This window comes from Gambusia affinis, linkage group LG11 (genome assembly GCF_019740435.1).
Source record: "Gambusia affinis linkage group LG11, SWU_Gaff_1.0, whole genome shotgun sequence".
In the NCBI taxonomy this organism is placed as follows: domain Eukaryota; kingdom Metazoa; phylum Chordata; class Actinopteri; order Cyprinodontiformes; family Poeciliidae; genus Gambusia; species Gambusia affinis.
In genome coordinates this window covers 13,965,072-13,987,874 of record NC_057878.1, presented here as the reverse complement: position 1 = coordinate 13,987,874, position 22,803 = coordinate 13,965,072, and the positions used below count along the sequence as shown (strand labels likewise).

The window sequence follows — 22,803 nt, the reverse complement described above, 5'->3', positions numbered from 1 at the left end:
GTAATATTAATTCAGTTAAAAAGGGCAAACACTGCCTACTACTGATGTCAGTATACCTAACTGTACATCACACGTGTCTCTGCAGAAACAATGGTTTTCATGCAACAGGACATCAAATAATCCCTGTAACTTCACTAAAAGCAAAAAGATTACATGAGTATATAAAAAACTGCACATTTAAAAGAAATGCAATTTAAGAAAATTGTTAATCGAGGTGTCAATTTCTAAAATCAGACACCAAAAAAGTGAATCATAGCATATTTACAGTGCTTAAAACTGAAACCCTGGCTGCGTTCAAATGCAGTGTTATGTGGGACAGTTTTAATTCTGTTACAGGACCTTAGCAGAAAATCAGAACATTTGTGTATTGTACTGATGTACAATTCACAACTATTTACTGAGGAAGATCTTAGCATCACATCATTGGAAACAGATTGTTTTTTTTGTTTTTTTTTAAATTAAATTTAATTCAAATGAACCAAATTTTGTAGATGTTACATGTATTCAGATTGCACTTTGCACCATTCCTGTAATAAGTGTAAGAAACAATTCTAATTAACACCATGAAGAGGATTTAATCAGGTTGAGTGAATGGTTATGTTGTTCCAAATACATCCCATTTTTGATCAAAATTACATTTTTAATGTTGTCTATGAGTTCTAGTGCACACCTGAGGTAGTGTTAATGTAGGCGATTGTTGTTCCAAACATGCTAATGGAACTACAATCCAAACTAATTCACACTTAAATGATTGGCTACTAAGATGGTTAGCCAGGGAAATATGCGTGTATTGATCTTGTGAACCCTATTTACTAATACAGAACTTGCATAACTGCCTATGTTTAACGTTCTTAATGCTACAATTTCAGCAACGTAAGACTAGAGTTTGAAAACAGTTACTGAAATTAGACATAAGGCTTTCCTCATTGTGTACAAATCATTAGCATCCTTTTTTATTTGAAATCTGACAAAAGAACGTGTCATCGAACTGAAACTTTACAACAAAGGGTCAAAAGAAGGAGCATGACAGACAGTAAAAACAAACTGTTATTTGCTGTGTGAGAATAGTGCAACGTCTTAACATTCACCAGCAGAGACTGGTTATAGAAAGGGCTAGAAAACATCAAAATCAACAGCATGAACATCAGAACTACACTGCATTTCCCTACAACACAGAAAATGACAAGATGTATCACTCCTGAAACACTTCTTGGTGAGTTAGTGCAGAAAGCAGCTCTTGTGGATTAGTTTGTTAGGAGCCAGGTTAGTACTGCACAGAGTTGGCAGGTTATACTAGTGGCGTGTTGGTCCAGAAAGAGGGCCTGAAGTGTTTGGCCGTGGTGTTCGTAAGCGTATCTGCGTGGATGCATTTTTTTTGTTTGTTTGTTTTGCTTTGTTTCCTGTAAGCGTGTTACATCCTTATGTGTAGGAATTGAGGCATTCCTTGGAGCGCGAGGTGAGGTCCTGCAGCTCCCGCTCCTCCTTCATTTTGATGTCTTGGTAGGCATGCATTTGACTGGCATCCTTAAGGTAGGCCCAGTTTGCTGAGAGAATCATGAGGTAGTGGATCTGCAAGAGAAGGGTGAGGTGGATGGCCGGTGAGCATGTCAGAGATGCAAAGCGAGCTACAGGAAACAGAGCTATGGTATGTAAACAAAACACATTGTTACACTTTTAGAGAATAAAACATGGCAAAAGACTTTCTACAATAAATTTGTTACAATTACAGTTATTGTAGACGTTTCTACTTTTGCTATGTAGAGTACTACAGAAATTGCATTTTTATGGTAGGAAAATGAATGCTAGAAAACAGTGAAGAGTGGTACAGGCGTTAAAAGCTGGGGGTTAGTGCAAAGCATGAGATCCTGGTTTCTGTAAACGTGACTGAGCTCCATATAGTCCCCATTTCATGATTTACAACACTTTGCATGAGTATTAATATCTCTTGAACTTGATCACATTTTGTTATTACAACTGCATGTTCTATGTATTGTATTATGCTTTGTTGAGTGTTAGATCACAATAGATTTGCTTGGACTAACATCCCAATGGATCACTGTTTAGTCATTTATTCAGAAATAGAAAATGGCAGAAGTCCACCAACCCTACGAAGACAGAGTGGAGAAGACCTAAGCTGACAGGCGATGCAAGGAGAGAATTAATCAGAAGCAACCTAGAGGCCCATGGTAATATTAGAGAAGCTACTGAAATACAACTTTCTGTTCAACATTATGAATTATCACACGTTGCTCTGCCTGACTCATAAAATCCCAACAATTATGATAAAGTTTGTTAATGTAAAGTAACAAAATTCCCCAAAAGTTCAAGAGATACGAGCACCTTTGCAAGCCACTGCATACGATTATGAGCGTTAGAATAAAAAAGACCAAGTAGGGATGCTTTTGTAAACAAAGATTGTTTATTTATGTAGAAAGTAAAAGCTACAGTCTTGTAAAACTTAAAGAAAATTAAATATATGAAATATGAAGTATAAGTAATTATAAGCAGATCAACAAATCTGAAAATTGTAAGCATGCAGGCACTGTGTTAAAATCAACAAAACGTCTCTTTAATGGCACTTTGAGGAAGGAAAAAAAAAAAAATCTTTCCCAGCTGAGGATCAGCTGTCGTAGGAAACAGAATACATTTTGCTACACTAAAACAGAAATTATTCTTACATCTTATAAAATGAGGCTTTAGGACCTCATCCAGAAGTATACCACTTGTACTGGCCTATGCTACTTTGAGGGAGGAGTTGTTACTTTGAAATCTACAATGCACAACAGGTCAACGTAATACTCATCAGCATAATACAGTGGATGAAAGTTTGCTTAGTTTAGGATTCATTTTGTGAGAAAAATATAATACTGAAGGTTTCCTGTGATTGATTGGCACAAAAAGTCCAAAAGAATTCAAAAATAAACAGAAAAAGGAACAAAAAATAAGGGTAAAGCTACTTTTTTTCTTTTTACAGACGTAGCTCCAGAAAACACACCAGGACTGCTAATCTGGCAAGCTAACATGTCAACAATGGGATTAACTTTTATAGTCTTTGTGATTTCATGCTTCAAGGCCACGAGACTACTGGTGCAGTGTTCCTCCAATTAAGGTCTTAAGGCCAGTGTGAGTCCCTTAAAACAGCATTGAAACCTGCACAAGTATTCTACAATTGTATCTGGTGTGTGATTTATGAATTTGTGCACAAATTTGCAAATATACCCTGGTGGAATTTAACTGGTACTTGCAAAGCGAGTTGCTGGATGCTGCAAATCGTGTTTACTTTCCTGATCTAAATTAATCATGCACACAAGGCCTTTATACAAGACACAAGCAGCTGCACACGTTTCAAATTTAAATACCTCTATTTTTTTTCTTAGATTTCTAGCTTTACACTTTTCTTTAAACTTTTATGGTGACAAATTTGTAGAAGCAACGTGTCATGGAAAACTTGTGGAGAAAGCAGTGTCTCCTAAGCTGAGCGCAGCTTTATTAGGACAAGAAAACTCCCTGGATACCAAATGCTAAAAGAAGCACATAATCAGCTATTTACAGTTTGTGTGATAACTAATTGAGAGATGTCAACTTTTCTATTCTCAGGTTTTTGTTTCCTTTTTTTCTTTTTTTTTTTTTAAGTTTCTTTGTTGTCAGTGGTATCTGCCTCTAATTGGCACAGTCACGTGTGGTGCCGGGCTCTTAAACCAGCTTAAAACTTAGTGCAGCAGTCTTCCCGACTCTTAAACTTCAAAACGGCAAAGTTATAAGTGGTAGCCATCATGTAGATCAGCTGGTGGAAGAGAACAGAAAAGGCGGTAAGAGCACATGCTGATGACGTCCCCACTTACTGGTGCATCTCGATAAATTAGAAATATGACAAAAAAAAGTTTATTTATATCAGTAATTCAATTAAAAGAGTGACATTTGTGTGTGCTATTGATTCACGTTTATTTGTGTTAATTCAGATGACTATGGCTTGCAGCTAATGAAAGGTGAAAACTCATTTTCTCAAAATGTGATTGTTACATAAAGCCTGCAAAAAGAGCTGGAGTCACTGTTTCAGGAATCACTCATCTCTGGCAGAGGCTTCAACTTCTGCATTTCTGAACCAATGATATTGTCAGAAGCATTTTACACTGGCTAAAGATGGAAAAAAAAGAAGAAAGTTATCCTTTTAGATGAAAAAAATAATAATTGTTGCAGATTCTGGAGGAATAATAAAGAGGAACAGAATCTAAGCTACTTGAGGGCCAGTCTAGTTTCCACAGTCAGAGCAATAAGCCATAATTATCAAAGTGATCAGAAATAAACACATAAAATATATCACTCTGCGTCTAATAAATCCTTCTGAGTTTCACTTTTTAAATTATATTACTGAAATAAATGACCTTTAATGATATCCTAATTTATTGAGATGCACATGTATATTATTGCTGGTTAATAGTGTTCAGTTTCTTAAAAGTAAAATGTTAAAGGACATTTTAAATACATATGTTTAATATTGTGGAATTCAAAGTTATCCTTCCTGCCCATCTTGGAAAAACAAACAGCCATGTACATCTAAGCAAATGGTAAACAGTGAATGCGGGTTGAAGCTGTGAAGAAGCCAATGACAAACCCTTGTTGGTGTGTTTACACAAACCGTACAGCAATGGGGGGGAAAAAAGGAGCACTCAACTCAAACTCTGCTCATATAAATCATGCAAAGATGAGCTGAAGGATTGTGAAACTAGAGGGCAGCTTACCAAAGCGATCACAGTGGCTCCTGCTCCAGCGCATGCCACGATGTACAGGTGGTAAGATAGGTAGAACTGAAAAAGTAATTTTTCTAAATTAGAACCTTGGAATCATCCTTTCTTGTCCCATCCAGTGCTTTAAGCCTCTGCTCTCAACAGTTTCGTACCTCATTGCTGTCGCAGATGGTAATAAGAGAAGATCCGCAAGCCTTTCCTGGTGTGGCGTTCCATGGGATAATTCCTGCAGCCAAAAAGATCCAGAGGATTGTTGGTGATGTTCTCAACTCGTCCCTTTTGTCAATGCTGGTAAAACACGTGGCTTACAGATCTCAAACCAAGGCCTACTGGGAAAATATCACTGAAGTAGAAGATGCAAGAAAATAATATTTCAAAGTGTCAGTGGGACAGTCCACTAATTTCACACGTTTTTACAGAAGGTTCCACACAACACGTGTGAAGAAATGTAAACTTTATGCAATATCGCAGTTTAACAACCAGGACCTCAAATTCAACTTTATTTATAACAAGTTATTAAAAAAAATGTTGACCACAGTGTTGCACAAAAAAAAGGTCAATTAAAGTAAATATAAAATATATGAAACAGAAAACAAAGCTATATACATATGGCAAACATATAACTTCACATAAAATCTGAGAACATGGTGGGTACAGGGGCATGATAAATGGTTGGATATTTGAAAAATAAATGTAAAAACATGGATAAGGTGGACAAAATATGAAGCTTGAGGTTAAAACACATTTTGAAAAGGGGTGCGAGTACTTTTGAAAGTTTTTCTGAAACTGGAGAATTGGAGGACAATAGTACATACATCCTGATGTCTTTTATTTCAAATAATATTCTTGAAAATTAAAATTTAAAAAATAACAGAATAGTGGGTTACTTTTTAAATGTTATCACAGTTATTTTTACAATGTGTATCATGCCTCTGATCTAGTAAGTGTATGGTAAGATTTTATTTTACATTTATTTTTAGAATACATAAACTTAATTTTTTTATGCTGTTTGGAGTTTTTAAATTCTTCAAACAAAACTAAAGTCATAAGTTTAAGTGGTCACAAATAGAAACATAATCAAAATTCCAAAATAAGAAGTGTGAAGAGCTTTCAAGCCCAAAAGACAATTATGAAACCCTTCATATAAGTGGTTCTTGTGGTTCTTGGTTAGAGGCCACATGTGTGTTTGCTCTCAACTAAAATGAACTGAAACAAAATTTAGAAAGACAAAGCAATATTCTCTCACCGTACTGACGAACATCCACACAAAAGGAGTCTAAGTTTGTAATGTTGGCCATTGGGGACTTCATGGTGTTACAGGTAGCCCAAATGTTGTAGAAGAGGAAGACGGGTACAGCTGAGAAGCCAAATACGCCGAGCCAGGCTACACCCAGGATGTACGTGAGGAACACAAACTAGAGAGGCAGAAACAAGAGCAGGAAAGAGCTGTAAAAAAAAATTCATAAAATAAGCTCATTCTAGAGTTTTACACATCCTCTAACGACTGTTTCCCAAAATGTCTTGCTTAAATAAAAGCACTGAGGTTGTGTTAACATACCATTCCACTGATGCAGCGTCCACAGATGGTGGTCTTGAACTCGCTGTGCAGTTCCTTGACGGCGCTGGTTGTGTAGAATCCCTCGGCGAGCAGAATGATTCCATACAGGAAGAAAAACGAAGCAATGCCGTAGATGACGTACTGCATCAGCTGTATTCTGTTAAAGAGCGAGGTCACAGTTAGGCTTTAGTGTGCGCGGGGGACGATGCTGTGGACAACAAAACACCAGCATGGCCTGCCACTGTTCACCGTGGGAAGAAATGGCAGCATGCAGCATTTTTATTTTCCATTCAATCTTTAAGACATGAGAAAGTTGGGTTTTTAAAAATATAAGCAGATGGTCGGGATGAATCAAAACGTGACGAGAGACTCAAGTCCAAATGTGGGGATAGCAGGTGATGCAGGTCTCTGGAAATCCTCCAGGCAAAAGACAGACTGTGGACATCTTAAATTAAACAGAGCTCTCAACATAAAACACATGTGCAGCCCTGTCCAATGTCATCCTTTTTTATTGTCTAGACAAATGGGGGTGCTTTTAAAAGCGGTCCTTATTAGGACTGTTCTCTAGGATCAGGTGAATGTGGGAGATGATGAAAGTTAAAAATATCCCACTTCAAGCTCACATTACAGCAGTTATCTGTTTTAAAAGACTTCTTTTTATTGAGATGCTTATCTAGAAGTTTATTTTCCAGTAAGGGTAAGGGTTCCTAAATATTACAATGTTCTTTGTTCGCCTTTTTAGAAAATGGCAAGCATCAATTCTCACTAGCAACTAAAATGCATAAGTACTCATTCCCCCAGAACTATTTTACATTTCATCACAGCCACACAGCTACATATTTTTAATTCTAAATTATCTAAATATTGATGATAATATAGTGACTGTGACCATTGGTTTTCAACTCCTGTAGCAGATTCAAATCAGGCCTTTGACTGGACCAATCCAACAAATGAATATGCTGTAATCTAAACCATTCCAGTGTAGCTTTACCATTATGTCGGACTGTTGTCTGGCTATCTTGTGTGTGTTCAGGGTCCTATGCAACATTTGTTGTCTACCATTACTAGTTATGAATGAAGGAAATGTTACATTTTCAAAGCTTTCTGCATTCCACCATCCCATAATAATAAAGCTTAGGCCAAAAAATACTCCCACCTGATGTGGGGGGTCAGTGCTTCATAAAATGTTTGAAGCTTTGACTGTGGTGTGTGTATCATTTGCAAATTTATGTCACCTTGAGTTGGTCCATCACAGAAAATCCCAATAAATACCTTTAAAATACCTTAGCTTTTCCTAATTGCAAAATGAGAAACTTTTTCTTTTTTTTAATAAAGGCCCTTTATGGACAAGAGCATGTAGTTACAACATAGGGTGACTTACATGTCAGTGAGCATAGCATGGTCAGTTCTGACTGTGGAGAAGAAGGTTTCCAGGATGGTCACAGTGCCAGTGAGAGCCACATGGCCACATCCGCAGAACAGGGCCACACCAGAGAAGCAGAGGATTGTAGCAACCAGCGATGCATACGGCACGCCACCTAAACATTTGATGCAGCACTCAAAGCAACCTACGCAAGATGAAAGAGAGGAGAAAAAAAAAAAAAAACATTTTACAGGCCACTGCAATTTGATATAATTTGCTTTAAAAGGCTGTGAGGTGAAGCGAGATCAACATCAGCTGTCATGTCTATAAAAGGCTCATTTGTTTTAACCCACAGTTTGTCTAAAGAGGAAGCACACTCCGTCAGCCATGTCTGCAAATGTCTGTAATGTAAAGCACAAGCTGAAGCAGCTTGTTGCGTGCCCTTGAGGTTTCACAACTCGCATCGCCTTCATGTTTTCATCTGACAACTCACCACTACTCTTAAAGGGCACTAATGGCTGTCCAGCAGGTCAGAGCAGTGGGTGTCTGCCTTTGCTAGGCTGTAAAGAAAATCTATGGCAGCTGAACATGAGGGGAGTGAAGTGACCCAAATGGGCCCGTCTCATCCAATGGGTTCTTATGCCTTCTGAGGTGGAGCCATTTACCACAGTGCTCTCTGTCTGTAGGCACGAGCTAACAAGCAACTCTGCTCTTCAAATCAAATCCACATGTGTCGGACTGGAAATAGGGGAGTCGAGGGAGAACTAGGTCAATTTGATGTTTCAGCTACGCTGCCAGTTCCTGACGTCACAATGTAAATTGAATATTTAAAACTGCAACAACAAAATGTTTTACATTCGTAATGAATTAAATTGACAATAAAAAAAAAGAGCTAAAAGGCTACAGAGAGTGACCAGCCCAGACACAAAGGGTTGCATTTCAGACAATTTTTTCATTATTATTATTCTTTTAGTTACTTGATGGTTTATTTTGGTTCTTATATCAGTAACATTGCTGTTTTCTTAGAGATAGCAGTTCAAAATATGAGGTATTCTAGGTTTAGGCTGACCAGTTAAAACTGCAGCACAACATGCCTTTGTGCAAAACTCCAACAGAAGCTCTTCTTCTCTACCTCAACTGAAAAGTGAAGGCGGAGAAAAGATAATGAAAACCAGAACACATTTTCTGTAAATATTGTGCATTTAGGTTTCCAGCGCTAAATCTAGTAGCTTAAAAAACCTCAAAAAAGTTTGAGTAGTTTGACTGATGCTTTTATCGTATCAAGATTCTGTGCCAAAAGATCTGGGTACATTAAAACGCCTCAATGTTTCTCCTGTGGGTGAAGTCTTTTCTGGATGCTCAGTTAAGAAGTGAGCTGTCACGATGATCCCAGCAGATGAAAGTGACTTACAAAAACTCGAGTATAGGTAAAAATAAAGAACAACTTTACTCCACATGAAGAAAATTGCAGGCTAGGTTGCTTCTACAAAATTTCCTCACAACAAACCAACAGATTTTCTGAGCAGTGTGTTTTCTTTGTGTCTCTTTCACAAAGTCACCGTCCTGAGTATTCAGCACTGTTTATATTTTTGTGTGATGAAGAAAATTCTAACAGATATATTGCCGCTGGGCCAACACTTTTGGAGTCAGAGGCCTTATTGGGGCAGTTTGCGGCACACAGAGATAAAAACATTTCTCTCCAATGGTGCGTGCAAAGGAGTTGCCACGGCAACATGTTAACCACAACTTTATGAGTGTGCCCACAGTGGAGCTGCGAGCTCGAACAAATATGTCAGGCAGGGACAATGGATGGTGGAACATCCAGTGCCAGGGGATATTAAGCCCAGCTCTAAAGTAAATAACAGTTTAAAGAAAAAGCTCCTTCTGCTTTAGATGAAACCATCAAATCCAGTAGCAGATATTAGCTTAAGGTCAACTCAGTTTGGACCTTTCAACGCTGCAAAGAACTGCTTGCATACCCGTAAAAGTGCTTTTGGTGCTCTGTTTACCGTCCTGAAGTCCACAAATGTTACATGTGCTGAATGTGGTTGGGGTTTAAATTTATTGCTAAACTAAAAGGCAGAAGACACGAATACGAGTGGTTTTATTTGTAGCCGCTCTAGATTTTATGGTGAATCTAAAATATCATGTATGAAAATAATGCCTGCTTTGTAGTGTATTTGTGGTTATAATTGTACTTTAAGACTGGAAAAGGAAATCCAGATTTTCCATTTAGAACTGCATGTATTGTTAACAAGACATAAATATCAAAACAAGTAAAATGCACTAATTTAATCCTCTTACCGAAATGAAAAGTTATTAGTGTTAGATTATAAAATCTTAAAAGACTACTTGGTGAATGGATCAGTGACAGAGCACAAGGTTTAAATATTTGTATGCAAAAGGAGCAAAAACATGAATGTCTCTAAAGACTAAAAATAAAGGAAATCACCAGACAGATGAGGGATAAAGGAGAAGTTTAAACCAGGAGTAGGTTAAACATTAAGGTCTCAGCTATGAACATCTCACAAAACACTTTTCAGTTCATCATATGAAAGGAAAATGGCACAACGACAAACCTACCAAAACATGACTGCACACATACACTGAGAGGCAGCCAAGACACCCTTGTTTGGGAAAAACTGCTGAAAACTAAAGCTGAGGTGAGGGAAGGTGTTGACAACTATTAGCATTGCACTCCACTGGCCAGGCAAAATTGTATTTGTGTTGGAAAACTAACTCTGCATATCAAGTTAAACACAGTAGTTGGTGTGAATTTGAAGGGCAAATAATATGCAAAGTTCTTTTATCCTCCATTTTTTTAAAACTATGCATCATTTTTTCCCCAATTCCAATTATGCAATAAATTGTACTAATCTGACAAAAATGTGTGAAGTAGATCAAAAGCTGTCGTTTTTGTAAGGCAATGTAGATTAGTAGAGAAAAGCAGAGCTTTATCAGATAAAACTAAACAAGAAGTTATCAATAGCAGGATTAGTGACTGATTATTTGTGCTAATCCTCACAGGAAATAAAATAAATAAATAAATATATAATTTGTTTTTCCATTTTCCAATTTTAAGGATGCACAGCTAATCATGAAAACATGACATTAGAAGGAGAAACTGCTGGCTTCTTCTGATTGGATAGCCAAAAATGAAAATCACGTTGGTCTCTCTGATGACTTTCACATGCTTTCCCAGTCACCAACAGTCCTGGTCAGACCTACGGTTCCTTCAAGTGGCTGACTTTCTGTCTTTGTCACAGAACATAGCAAAATAAGAAAAGGAAGAATTCAAAGCCACTATAACAGAAAGAAACACCTACAAGTTTTGCTACTGTTGGCCCCGACAAAGTCTGGCCCCGAAGCAGAAGCTTGATTTGCCACATCAAGATCACGAGGAGACCAGGGGAAAAAAAGATTCTTGTGTGAGAAAAAAAAAAAAAATATGTGTGAAAGTGTGTGACATTGTGAGAAACTCTGGAAAAAAAAAAAATAGTAATAGAGAGAGTCCAAGAAGTCCTGATACAAAGGGCCAGTGTGTGCAGCCACAGACTGTCCATCACATTGGACTCTCAGGGGCCATTCAGAATAGCAGTAAGCCACGACTTTGCACTTCCGGCATGCAGGCTTGAAGCCCAAGACAAACCCACCACTGAGCTTCATCCTGTGTACTACCCCCCTTCAGAACAGTGCAGAGCCATAACGGTCCCTTAATGCTCGAGGAGGATCCTGTTTGCCAGATCTGTCAGTGTAGAGATGACACTGATATGAGATTCAGGCAAGCTCAGATACAGTTGAAACTGGACGTTTACTGTGTCTTTTTATTACACTTAATAAAAAGACACACAAGGCTTTCTTTTCTCAACATCTGAAGTTACATCTAACAAACTTCTCTTGTTTTGAATCATTTGCAATTACCTAAATTATGTCTATTTGATAAATGCTAGAAAACTTACCAAGAACATTTCTGAGAGATGCTTTTTTAGTAACTTTCATCAAACTCAGAAGTTTACATACCTTTGCACATCATCAGTGATCACTCCAATTAACTCAAATGTGTCAGTTGACCTATCAGAAGTTTACAAACCCATGACATCATCATTTGGTCTTTTTCTCATTGCTTAAAAAGAGAATAATCATTCTGTAGCTAAACTTAAGATTTTGAAAACATTGATGAATAAATATCTGACATATTGTGTCTCTCATTATTGTGATATTCACCAGATATAACGCTTGGTAATTCTATGTGATCTACTACAAGGAAAGCTTACTTTGATTTTACTCCAGATAGTGAGAGGAAATGTGCATCTATGTGGTGTATGCAAACTTCTGGTTTCAGTTGTGTGACTGGCCTTTAGGTTACTGTCATTGCTATCGGTTTCTGGGCATGTAGTGAAGCAACTAATTGCACCTATTCTTTTTATTTTAATTGAGATGCAATGGTGTAGCATGTAGATTCACATTCAAGTGGCCATAGGATTCAAGCATGAAAACAAAGCGAGACAATAGAGTAATCTAAAACATACTTCCAATAGAAATGCAAATTCTATCAATTCAATTAGAAATTTTTCATGAAAAACTGTCCTGGTGTACAGATGAACAGCACACCCCTCTTTAAACATCGATATGGGAACACTATGAAATTACAGCTAAGATATGAGACAGTGAATCTTTGCAGGAAAACCAAAACAAAACAAAATAAAAAAAAAAAACCCAAACAAACATGGAATCTAATGCAGTAAAATATAAAAAGGTATATTTTCAGCTGTCCAAATGAAAAGATTTGGATAGCAAAAGCAGAATTATACACAACAAGAGGGTTATTCTGCCACATTCAAGTTCCATCCATCCATCCATTTTCTATACACCCTTCGTCCCTAATGGGGTCGGGAGGGTTGCTGGTGTCTATCCCCAGCTACGTTCTGGGCGAGAGGCAGGGTTCACCCTGGACAGGTCGCCAGTCTGTCGCAGGGCAACACAGAAAACAGACAGGACACACAACCATTCACACACACACTCACACCTAGGGAGAATTTAGAGATACCAATTAACCTGACAGTCATGTTTTTGGACTGTGGGAGGAAGCCGGAGAACCTGGAGAGAACCCACCATGCACAGGGAGAACATGCAAACTCCATGCTGCAAGGCAACAGCTCTACCAACTGCGCCACTGTGCAGCCCACCACATTCAAGTTCCCCCTTGAAACTCAAACTGACTTTTTCAGACACAGACATCTTTTATCTGCAGCAAATCTCCAACTGGTAGTTGGGTAAATGCATTTATTTTCTCTCCCATTTATTTAGATTCATATACCTCAAGGTCATGGTCTTGTAGGGGTGAGGCCTCTCCAACATGTTCACTTCAAATGTGCAGTGTTTGAACTTTTTAATACCATATAATGGTACACTTCTCTTCAGACTACCATCACAAGGTTATCATGTACATGTCTTTAACTATGAGAAGGTTAAAGAAAATTGCTTAAAACTATGTACAAATAATGTATTTCTGTATAAAATGTGGTAGATAACTCCCTTCTCAGAAATTTTATATTAAAACAATCAAAACTGCTTATGTAAAAATTGGCGAAAGGACCATCACCCAACATATTAAAAAGTATGTCAACAAAACAGAAAATTCAGGAGAACATCTTTAAGAAGATAACTACTGTGTAATGTGCAAAATAATATTTATTGATGCATTTTGTGAAAGTACTTTCTTATTTTGTGCTTCAAAGTAAACATTTGTTCTTCTGCCTCTAATCAGGTTCATCTGACCATGAGTCACTGCAAAGGGCTCGTGCTCAGACTCATCGCTAACCCCTGCAGCTGGTCTTCATCCCTCAGCCACAGCCATCACATAAGCATAAGCACACAACCTGTTGAAAGAATCACCGAGTAGCTCAACTTTATGTCGGTTTGAAAGTGGAATAACAGGTATATCCATCTGTAGCTGGTTTGAGAAACATCAAAAAGCTGGGCTACAGATTCAAACAAGCTATCAATCTTTCATCTAAGGTAGACACAAGCACAAAGACACCTTCTAAACCAAAGACTTTCAGCAATCATAAATACAAGCTCCATGTTACTCTATGGAAAAATAAGTATGGAATGGAGTCCACACGCACAAACAAACACACCAGAGAAAAAACACATTGGAACTCTGAGTCTGGAGGAATAAACTGTCTTCCAGCTCCATTAAAAACACCATCCAAATCCAATCTGAAACCCAGGATCATTGCTAACAGATGTCTCTGTTTACAGCTGGGTATTGTTGTTTGTTGCCCCACCGGGGCAAACTGCCAGAGCAGCATCTCATTTTCCATTTTCTACCGAGGGGAGAGATGTTGAAATGCCTTAATTGCAACTCTAAAGGGTGTTAAAGAGAGGCTTTTCTTAGCCAGCAAGTTTCTGAAAAGTGAAACTTTATGTCTCATTTCTAATAAACTGTGCGATAAAAGTGGTTCAGGGTCACAATCCCTGCGTGTGACACGCTTGCTTTCCTGCACAAAATTAGATTTCAGACCTGGGGCTATTCACTGTTGCTGTATTAATTAAACTCACTTCAAACATCCAACAAACAAATTAGTGACTTGGCATAAGTAATAATAAACCCTGCAGATGATACGGTCTACTCAGATTTAGTTCATAACACTATAAAAATTAATGAACTTGCTACGTTGCCAAAAGATTTTCTGTTATTACTAATAGATATAGGATATGATTTATAAAAACATGTGTTGTTGTGAAACTGAAAATAAATCCTATATATATTAAACAATGATTTACTATACACAATTATTTATATATTAATTAAATTAATGCAGAAGTATCTCAGCTTGATACAGTTTTTAGATTTGAGGAGTCTATGACTAATTGATGTCCTGTCAGCAGATTTTTCCACCTGAGCTGTGGATCTCTGTTGCTCCTCCAGAGTTCTCTTGGGTCTTTTGGCTGGTTCTTTGAATAATACTCTAATTGACCATGCCTATTCAGACCAGATGGATGGCCATGTCTTAAGAGGTTTCGGTTGCACCATTCTTTTTTTTCATTTTCAGATGATGGACAGAGCAAAGCTCTGTGTAATGTTTATAGTTTGGGATGTTGTTTTATAAGCTAACCCTACTTTGAACATCTCCACAACTTTATCCCAGACCTGTCTGCTGTACTGTTTAGTCTTCACAATACTGTTTGTTCTCAAATGTTCTGAAACAAACCTCCCAAGTCTTCACAGCTGTATTTATAGTGAGGATTGTTACACACAGATGGACTCTATATGCTATTCACGTGACTTTGTTTAGTGGTGTCAGCATAAAGGACGATGAATACAAATGTATGCAACACTCTTCAGATATTTATTTGTAAATAGTTTGATGACTGACTCATTCATCTTTGTATCTGTCCTCCACATTCACCCCGTTTGTCTCCAGTCTTCTTTGAAAGAATAACTCTGACACACCCTGAGCATTTATGGATCTATATTAGAGGATGGCTGATTATCATGAAGTGACATTTTCATAATGATGGCCACTGACAAGTCATAAAAGGACCTGGTACTAAATCATTTAACTGAGATAAAGGGGAAAAAACACTGCACTACTACACAATAACACTGTTGTAAGAATGATGACAAAATAATTTTGCAGTCAAGGACAAATGGTAAAGGAACCAAAGTGTTTTGTGTGCAATATCTGCATTTTGACATTTAAGATCCTTGGATCAGAATATTGTGGTCAATTTTTGTTAAACTTTGGCCACCTGGTACCAATTCTGGCCAATTTAATAAGGAAATTATGAGAATAGGTTTCATAAGAACAGCATCCCCAAAATGTTCTTCTCACATTTCTGCCATGTGCAGCTATTATTTCTTTACACTTGTGTGTAAACAGCCACTCTGAAACTGTTTTACACCTATTTGAAAAGCAAAAATGATTATTGATGTTTACCATCTTGTTTTTAGGATTACTTTGGTTAGCATAACTGAAGCAGTGGTCTCCAGCGGTTCTCTGGAGAACATTAGGTTCCCCAATAACCCACCATGTTCCAAAACAGACTGAGGTTGAAAGCTCAAAAAGGTAAAATAGAGTGATTCTGCAATAGTCCATTCAGCCTTCTTGTTATCTGCTTGAACTCACTCCCTCTCTCTTTTTCCCCCTGAACAAACTGAAGAAATGTCTCAACATGTGTCTTTTCAAATAACTTCTTACATCTTGGTGCCTCCGCTCCCTTAATTTAAATTTCTGAATGATGTTGAAAATATATGAGTACTGATCACTGTGTAGTATTAAACAAAGTTCTTGTTAGCACTACCTGAAGGCATAAAAATCTGGTTTTGATCAATAGCCAATTTACTGATGCACTTCTAAAAAGGTACAACTTTCTATCAAGATACTAAGCAAGTTTGTAGGTGTGAATCTTACTTGGTTGGCACTGAAAAGTTGAAGCTAAACTACAAAGCCTACCTGTCACCACACTAATCTGTTTCTATCAGGATCAGAAGAGTGGAGCTTATATCATAAATCAAAGTGCAGCTATATGGTGAGGGGAACCATTCAGGAAATCTACTACAGCTGTGCGAGAAAACGTCCTTGTATGTCAGACAAGAAAGAATAAAGTAATTCACTGTTTGACCACAATGAAAGGACAGGGATACAACCCAGCTCTACTTATACAGGGTTGATTCCTTAATTTTTAGACATTCAACACTTTATTACACCCTGACTGCTGTCGTTCCTCTATCTGGTGACTCCTAAATTATGAAGGGGAACAGCAAATCTACTTTTCCTGAACAAGGAAGCATCCTCTGCTCTGATGGATACAACAGAGGAAACAGCATGTGAAAACGAGAGAAACAGATATCCCTACAGAGGAATGCAAAAAAAAAAACAACCTAAGAAAGAACGGAAAGACAAATGAAGAAAGGAGAGAATAAGAGTCAAAGAAATAATAAGAAATACTTGTTATAAAAACTGACAGGGAAGACAGACGATGAGCGATGACAGAACAAAAGAGAGTGAGGTAGAGAGGGAAGAAGATCTTGGCTGTATTGGCAACAACAGGCTAAGGAGCCCCAGGGGTATGCTAATGAGAGCGAAGCCTTTCAGCAGAGCGGAGACCGCTGGAGTAGAGCTAGAGTGGGCTCTTCTCACGGATACTAGACCTCAGAGATAAAGGGGGTGAATGGGGGATGGGAGCCTCTGGGGTCAGGGGAAGTGAACTTAGCGGGGATCCCACAACAGCAACTGGTGTGCTAATCTTTAAGCACTTCTACCATAAACCCTGTAAATACTTGGTGAGCTAACATCTTCCTCATTAGGTTGGTACTGTAAATCTGTTGAAAAAAAAAAAAAAACCACTCTAACCTTCTTTTTGAGATTATTCAACAGCATCCATCGTGTTTTCCAGATAAATGCTTGCAGTTCAATCAAAGAATCAAAAGAGTTAAATTGTAAAACAAGAGACAATAGATGCACACAGAGGATGCATGTTGATACATTGCAGTAGAATATAACAAGATTAAAAACAAGCCAGTGTACAAACTTTTGGGTTTTACATACAAAAAGAGCTTGATATATATATAAAAAAATAATGCTTACAATATGTTCTTACTTAGTAAATTGAATAAACAGCACTTTAAAGCATTTTTTGGCTTTAGGCTCTAAAGTAAATCCTTCTAATTCCCAAAGCATTTTCCTGTTTAAGCAAAGTTTACAACAAGAGTACTTGTTGGTTCTAAATCCACTTAGTTGTCATTGTTTTATTACATCACTGGTATACTGGCAATTTACCAGGACTTTCTCAGCAAGGTAAAGTTGTAAGTTGTCCAATAATTTCAGGCAGTTTACTTATTTAAGGTATCCTTGGAGTATGCCAAAAAATGTCTTTCATTTTTATAAGAAGCTGCAATACCTGTGCTGTGCCAAAAGGGGGCGAGAACGTCAACTTTAACGCCATCAAAATTCAAAAGAAGAATATCTTGTGTGTGGCAAAAGCAGTGCGAGACGCTGCTAAAACATCTGATTTTGTTTTTTCTGACTCCATTTGTGAAGTTTAAATGAGAGAATATGAACAAGTTGAGACAGATGTGGAAACAGTTCTCATCTATTCTGTCTTTAGGTAGTCCACATTTTTAAGCGTTTTAAGAAGTTAATAAACATAGCTGTTTTGTCGGAAAAAAAACTTAATTTACAGTGGATAAGTGCAAGGGCAGCAATTTATACATTTTGAAAAATACACGTGTTGGTTTTAACAGTGCCCTTAGCACAAAAATTATATAAACAAATGGGAGAATCTCTTTTACAAGCAAGCTTCCTAGAGAAAACAAAATAACAGGGGCTAGGTTTAGCTAAATTGTAACACAATTTTATGTCATCAGTGATACAGATAAAATGTATGCCTCACTTAGTTAGAACGTGATATGCTCAAATCTTCACCATGATTTTTGCTAAAATCTTAAAACAATTTTCATTGCTTGCTTGCTGCTCATGTTGGGCAGCTTCTTGCTATTGATCTCAAAATGACCAGTCCCTTTAACTTAATGTTGTTGTCGAGACAGTTTGATCTGCTCTCAAAAGTGGATTATTAAACTGTCAAAGTAAATCCAGGTGGGAATACATCAGGCTGCCCAAATGAAAGGTTCTTTAAAATGCAGAGTCTTATGAAACATTTATTCTATTTTTGCAACTACAAAGTAGCAGGATTTTCAATACTTTTTGGCATTAGGAACACCTTAGAATAAGATTGAGATAAAAATGTAACATATGGAAATGCAGAGTAGAATGGTCTACAATAATTATTCTTTAAAACATAGGTTTTTTTTTGTTTGTTTTTTTAAATCATAATGGTAAGTTCCCTGTCTTGTCTCATTAAACCCACGTCCTTTACTAATTATTTCATGAATTGGATGTATCATTACACCTCTTAATGCCATTGCAATATTTTTTTTCTTATAAAGAAGTTAATATATTCTAATTATGCAAAGCGATACACAATTAATAATGAACTAGGATCGGGCTCATCTTCACCAAAACCAATGACTGTGACTGTGGGAGTTTCACATGAGTACTGGCGACGAAGCCTGAATGCTGCAAGCTCGAGACTCTGCCTTGAGACGTGGCCACTCCCCTACTGGAGGACACAATCTGCATGATGATGAAGCTCACACGAATAAAACGGGCCTCATTGTGGGTCAACCTTTCACTCTGTGAGACTTGGAGCTCTGAATGCTCCTCAGTGCTCAGCCACCCGTGAAGCCCTGGCTGGCTCACACCAAGCATGAATTTCTCTGGGATCCGGGTCCATGCCCAGGTCCAATCCTCACTTCCATTAACTAACAGCAAGTAAAGCAAAGCCTCGTTTGACACCAGAGGAATGAGAGTAGATTAGGTCAAATGGGTGTGTGTGTGGAGCATACCACATGAGGAATGACTCACTGGTGTCCACTGAAAGGGAAAAAGTAAGCTAAAGCAGTTAGAAAAAGGTCCATCTAAATAGTCCAAAAACATGTTTGTCATGCTCATGGAGAAAACATCCACTGTCTTGGGAATTGAGATTCTTATAAACATTACTTTGGCAATTTGCTGCAGTGAGTGAGTCTCTTTCCAGAGAACCGATCACTGACCCAGATTTAAATACAGTCCTTCTTCGTAGGTCAGCCTGTCCGGTGTTTATCCTGACATGTTTGGCATGAATTCAAGCTATTGATTGGTTTACAGAAACTCTCCACAGAAAACCCATTATACAGATCTATTCATTTGTTTGCTGACCCATTTTCTCCTGTAGAGTTGTGGAACAACGGGGTTAGAAACTCTGGACAGTTAAAAGTACAGCTACTAAAAAGCAAATGACCACAGGAATAAACTCCATGTCGCAATGGGTTTTCATTTATCCTGCCATCCTAAATCATCATAGTAGGACAAGGAGAGAAAAGCGAAAAAAATGTAGTGGCCTGACTCATAATGAGCGTCATCCTTCCTATTGTTCCATCAAAAAGCAATGAACAAGAGGTAAAAAGTTTATTTCTTTCCTGGCTCATTGTGTAAAGAGCAGAAAAAAGCAAGTCACAGGAAATCAGCTCAGCCTTTGACCAGAGTTAAGGTTAGAGGTAGATGTCATACAGTCTTTGATGTTTCACTCCACTTTTGGATGTTTATAATCCAATTTCTGTTTATACTTCAATTAAAACTAGTTTATTTTCTAAATCAGTAATGATTAGTGTCATTATTCTAAAGTATAATGTTGAAAACTACATGAAAAAATTTGAAACATTGAAGTGGAGCAAACATATTTGCAAGATATTTCCTATAAAACACAAAAAGACTTTAAGTCTACATGAACTCATTCAGTAATGTTTAAATAGACATTCTTTTCAGATGTTATTAAAGCTTATATATATTTTTGTGCCTTTATAAGCCTTGGACTGTGCCTCTCTGACAAACCAACAGTAAACCTCAGAAACATTATGCTGGAGCCAATCTGTGCACTTCTTTATGGTGTAATATATTATCCTATAATTCACAGAATTCTATCTCAGACACAATAACATTTTTCTTGAACAGAAAAAATATATAATACATCTAATTTATGTAGTACAGTAGCAAAAATGTAATATATAAACTACCGAGCTTCGAGCAGAAGCAGAAAGTTTTCATATCTTGGCACCCCTGCCATTTCTCCAATTGCAGGTTTATTTTTTTCTCCTCAGTACTTTACCAAACAATGCCCAAAGTATTTGACTCGGTACTTTTTAATTGCATGTTTCTACAATCATGTTAGGTCTGGATATGGAATAACATTCACATGGAGAAGCCTGGCACCCATTTTATTCCTCCTCTTAAAAAATTACTTCAAGACCTTGACAACCTTGACTTTCTGGCATCTCTGCAGCCACTGTGGTTTTGGCCGACATGTTGCAGGCAGAATAAGACACACACACACACACACGCACACACATGCTTCCTATCATCCAGACCCTCTAACTCACTTGAGATTTTGGATGCTGCCACAGTGGCTTGGACAGGCAGAAAGCCATATGATATTAATACAGAAACCTACAGCTTTAAAAATGTATAATTAAAATCTAATCTGAATCCAAAGTTAGAAACTTGCCATGGAACCAACATCAAATCAAAACAAAGATATATGAATTGTGTGTTGCTTCACTCATTGCATTTCTCTACATGAGGGACAAACCACCACTTCAGAAACAATAAATAGTCCTTATATAATTGTTTGTTTCTCTTTCAGTCTGCTCTAAACATTTTAATGACGTCTCTTGTCTGTAAGAGCATTTGCTGTGATTGCAGTCCACCACAGTGAGATTATAGAGCAACTCAATCAGTAACAGACATTGAAAGAAAACACTTCTGCTCTTCTTTTCTCAAGTAACCAAGTGTCAATTTCCATTATAAGAAGTAATGCTATAATTCTGCATTAAGTTTGTAATGTTCTGGCAGAAAAAATGCGAGATATGAGTGGCAGAGCATGCTATATGTCAAGAAAATCAGCGGTGTAAATAGATAAGTTCACTCTTTTTGTAATATTGCAGTTTTGGTCCTTTGGGTTGATCTGCCATAGGCCATTTTGTATCAATCATGCTTCAATTCATAGCTATTTGAGGGGTCTTTTCTATACTGTACTTTTAGTGCAAGGAAAGAATATTTAGGCACATGTCATTTAGGATTATTTTGGTTTGATCTGGGGTTACAGTCAGTCATGGTTTAGAAGAGCTCACTGACCAAAACAAGGGTAAGGACCCAATACAAAGTTACCAGGCAATAGTATATAACTGAATTGAATTAGATGTGAAATTTAGATTTTTTTTTGTGAGCATTTATTTCTATCTTTATTTTTCTATAGCTTATTACAACTGTTAATTACAAGGACAAATAACGGAGACACAATGGTTTAAGTGCATGAGCAAAGCATGGTTCAGTTCTAAGTATAAAAGGGAAGCAGGAAGTAAAAAAAATAGGTAAGAACCGGTAAACCAACCCTGAGACTTTTTAAAAATAAACCCACCAGATATATTGTTATGTGGCTGTAAATTGACATGCCTTTTCGGATTGAGTCACTTTACACGTCCTGTTATTTTAGATGCTGCAAGTTTGAGTTTTGGATACTAAAATCTGGTAAACTGAAGTTAGAGTGCCTGGATAGCAAATAACGCGATGGAAGAAAACTTTCATTTCAACCTTGTTGCACTGTGCATGTGAACACGGAGTAGCACAATAGAGACATAATGAAGTCCAAAGCTCTTGAGACAGCAAGGGCTCTGGACTCTCACCCTCCACTCCTCCAGCCCCCCAGCTGCTGGGAATCTCTTCTCTCTGCTTCACTCCTGTCTGTCCCATTGTCCCCCACCTCACGCTGCCAACCTCTCACCCTTGACCTTAAAATTCAACCCTTTTCAAAACCCTTGGGTCTTTTACCCAACCTTTATTAGGTTGAGACCCCTCTCCTTTGTGCCAGCTCGACCTCTCCATAGAGGATTTGTTGACAGCTCTATGACAACAAAGTGGCTAATACGCAGATCACTTTAATGCCATTGTTGCATAAGGCTGCCCTGGAGTCTCAAAGATGAGACCATAACCTGGAAGTACACAGGAGTAACCTGAACCTGACACCTCAACCCCAGCAGAGGAGTGTCTGACCCTTTAAATAATGATACATTTCTTAATTATTGGCAAATATATAAAGAAGTTGGAGGATAAGAACTTCCTAGACCAACTCCTGGTTTACGACTTGGTCTAAGACTTGGTCAGTTCATTCCTTTATTGATTTGATGGAGACATTTTGCTATGATTCATTGCAATATTGAAACACCACGATATGTGGGGATTTATTTTGAAGTAAGAAAATAAGCTATTCTTCAATTGACCTACAATACTGATTGGTACAATCCAATTCCAGATGCCTTCATTGCTATTAAACTGCTTAAGATTCTTGAACATATTTTGAGAGAAACATGACATCACTAGCCACTTAACTGGGTGCAACCTTTGAGTACTGGTTTGTACTCCCTTCTGTTTTCAGAACTGCCGTAATTCTTTATGGCATAGATTCAAGAACGTGTCAAGAAATATTCAAAAAATAGGAATAACAATAAATATCTAAAAGTTTTAAGTTGGGTGTTTTTG

At 37.5% G+C, this 22,803-nt stretch overlaps 1 protein-coding gene across 1 annotated transcript; it reads right to left on the bottom strand.

Annotated features, from left to right (window-relative positions):
* Positions 1-428: 428 nt before the first annotated feature.
* Positions 429-22,017, bottom strand: LOC122840303 (neuronal membrane glycoprotein M6-b-like). Its single transcript, XM_044132585.1, has 7 exons — positions 21,951-22,017; positions 7,685-7,871; positions 6,304-6,460; positions 5,992-6,160; positions 4,898-4,971; positions 4,740-4,805; positions 429-1,569 (listed from the first exon to the last, which is right to left on the bottom strand). The coding sequence occupies exons 1-7, from the start codon at positions 22,015-22,017 to the stop codon at positions 1,420-1,422; spliced, it is 870 nt and encodes a 289-aa protein (XP_043988520.1). The 3' UTR covers positions 429-1,419.
* Positions 22,018-22,803: the final 786 nt, after the last annotated feature.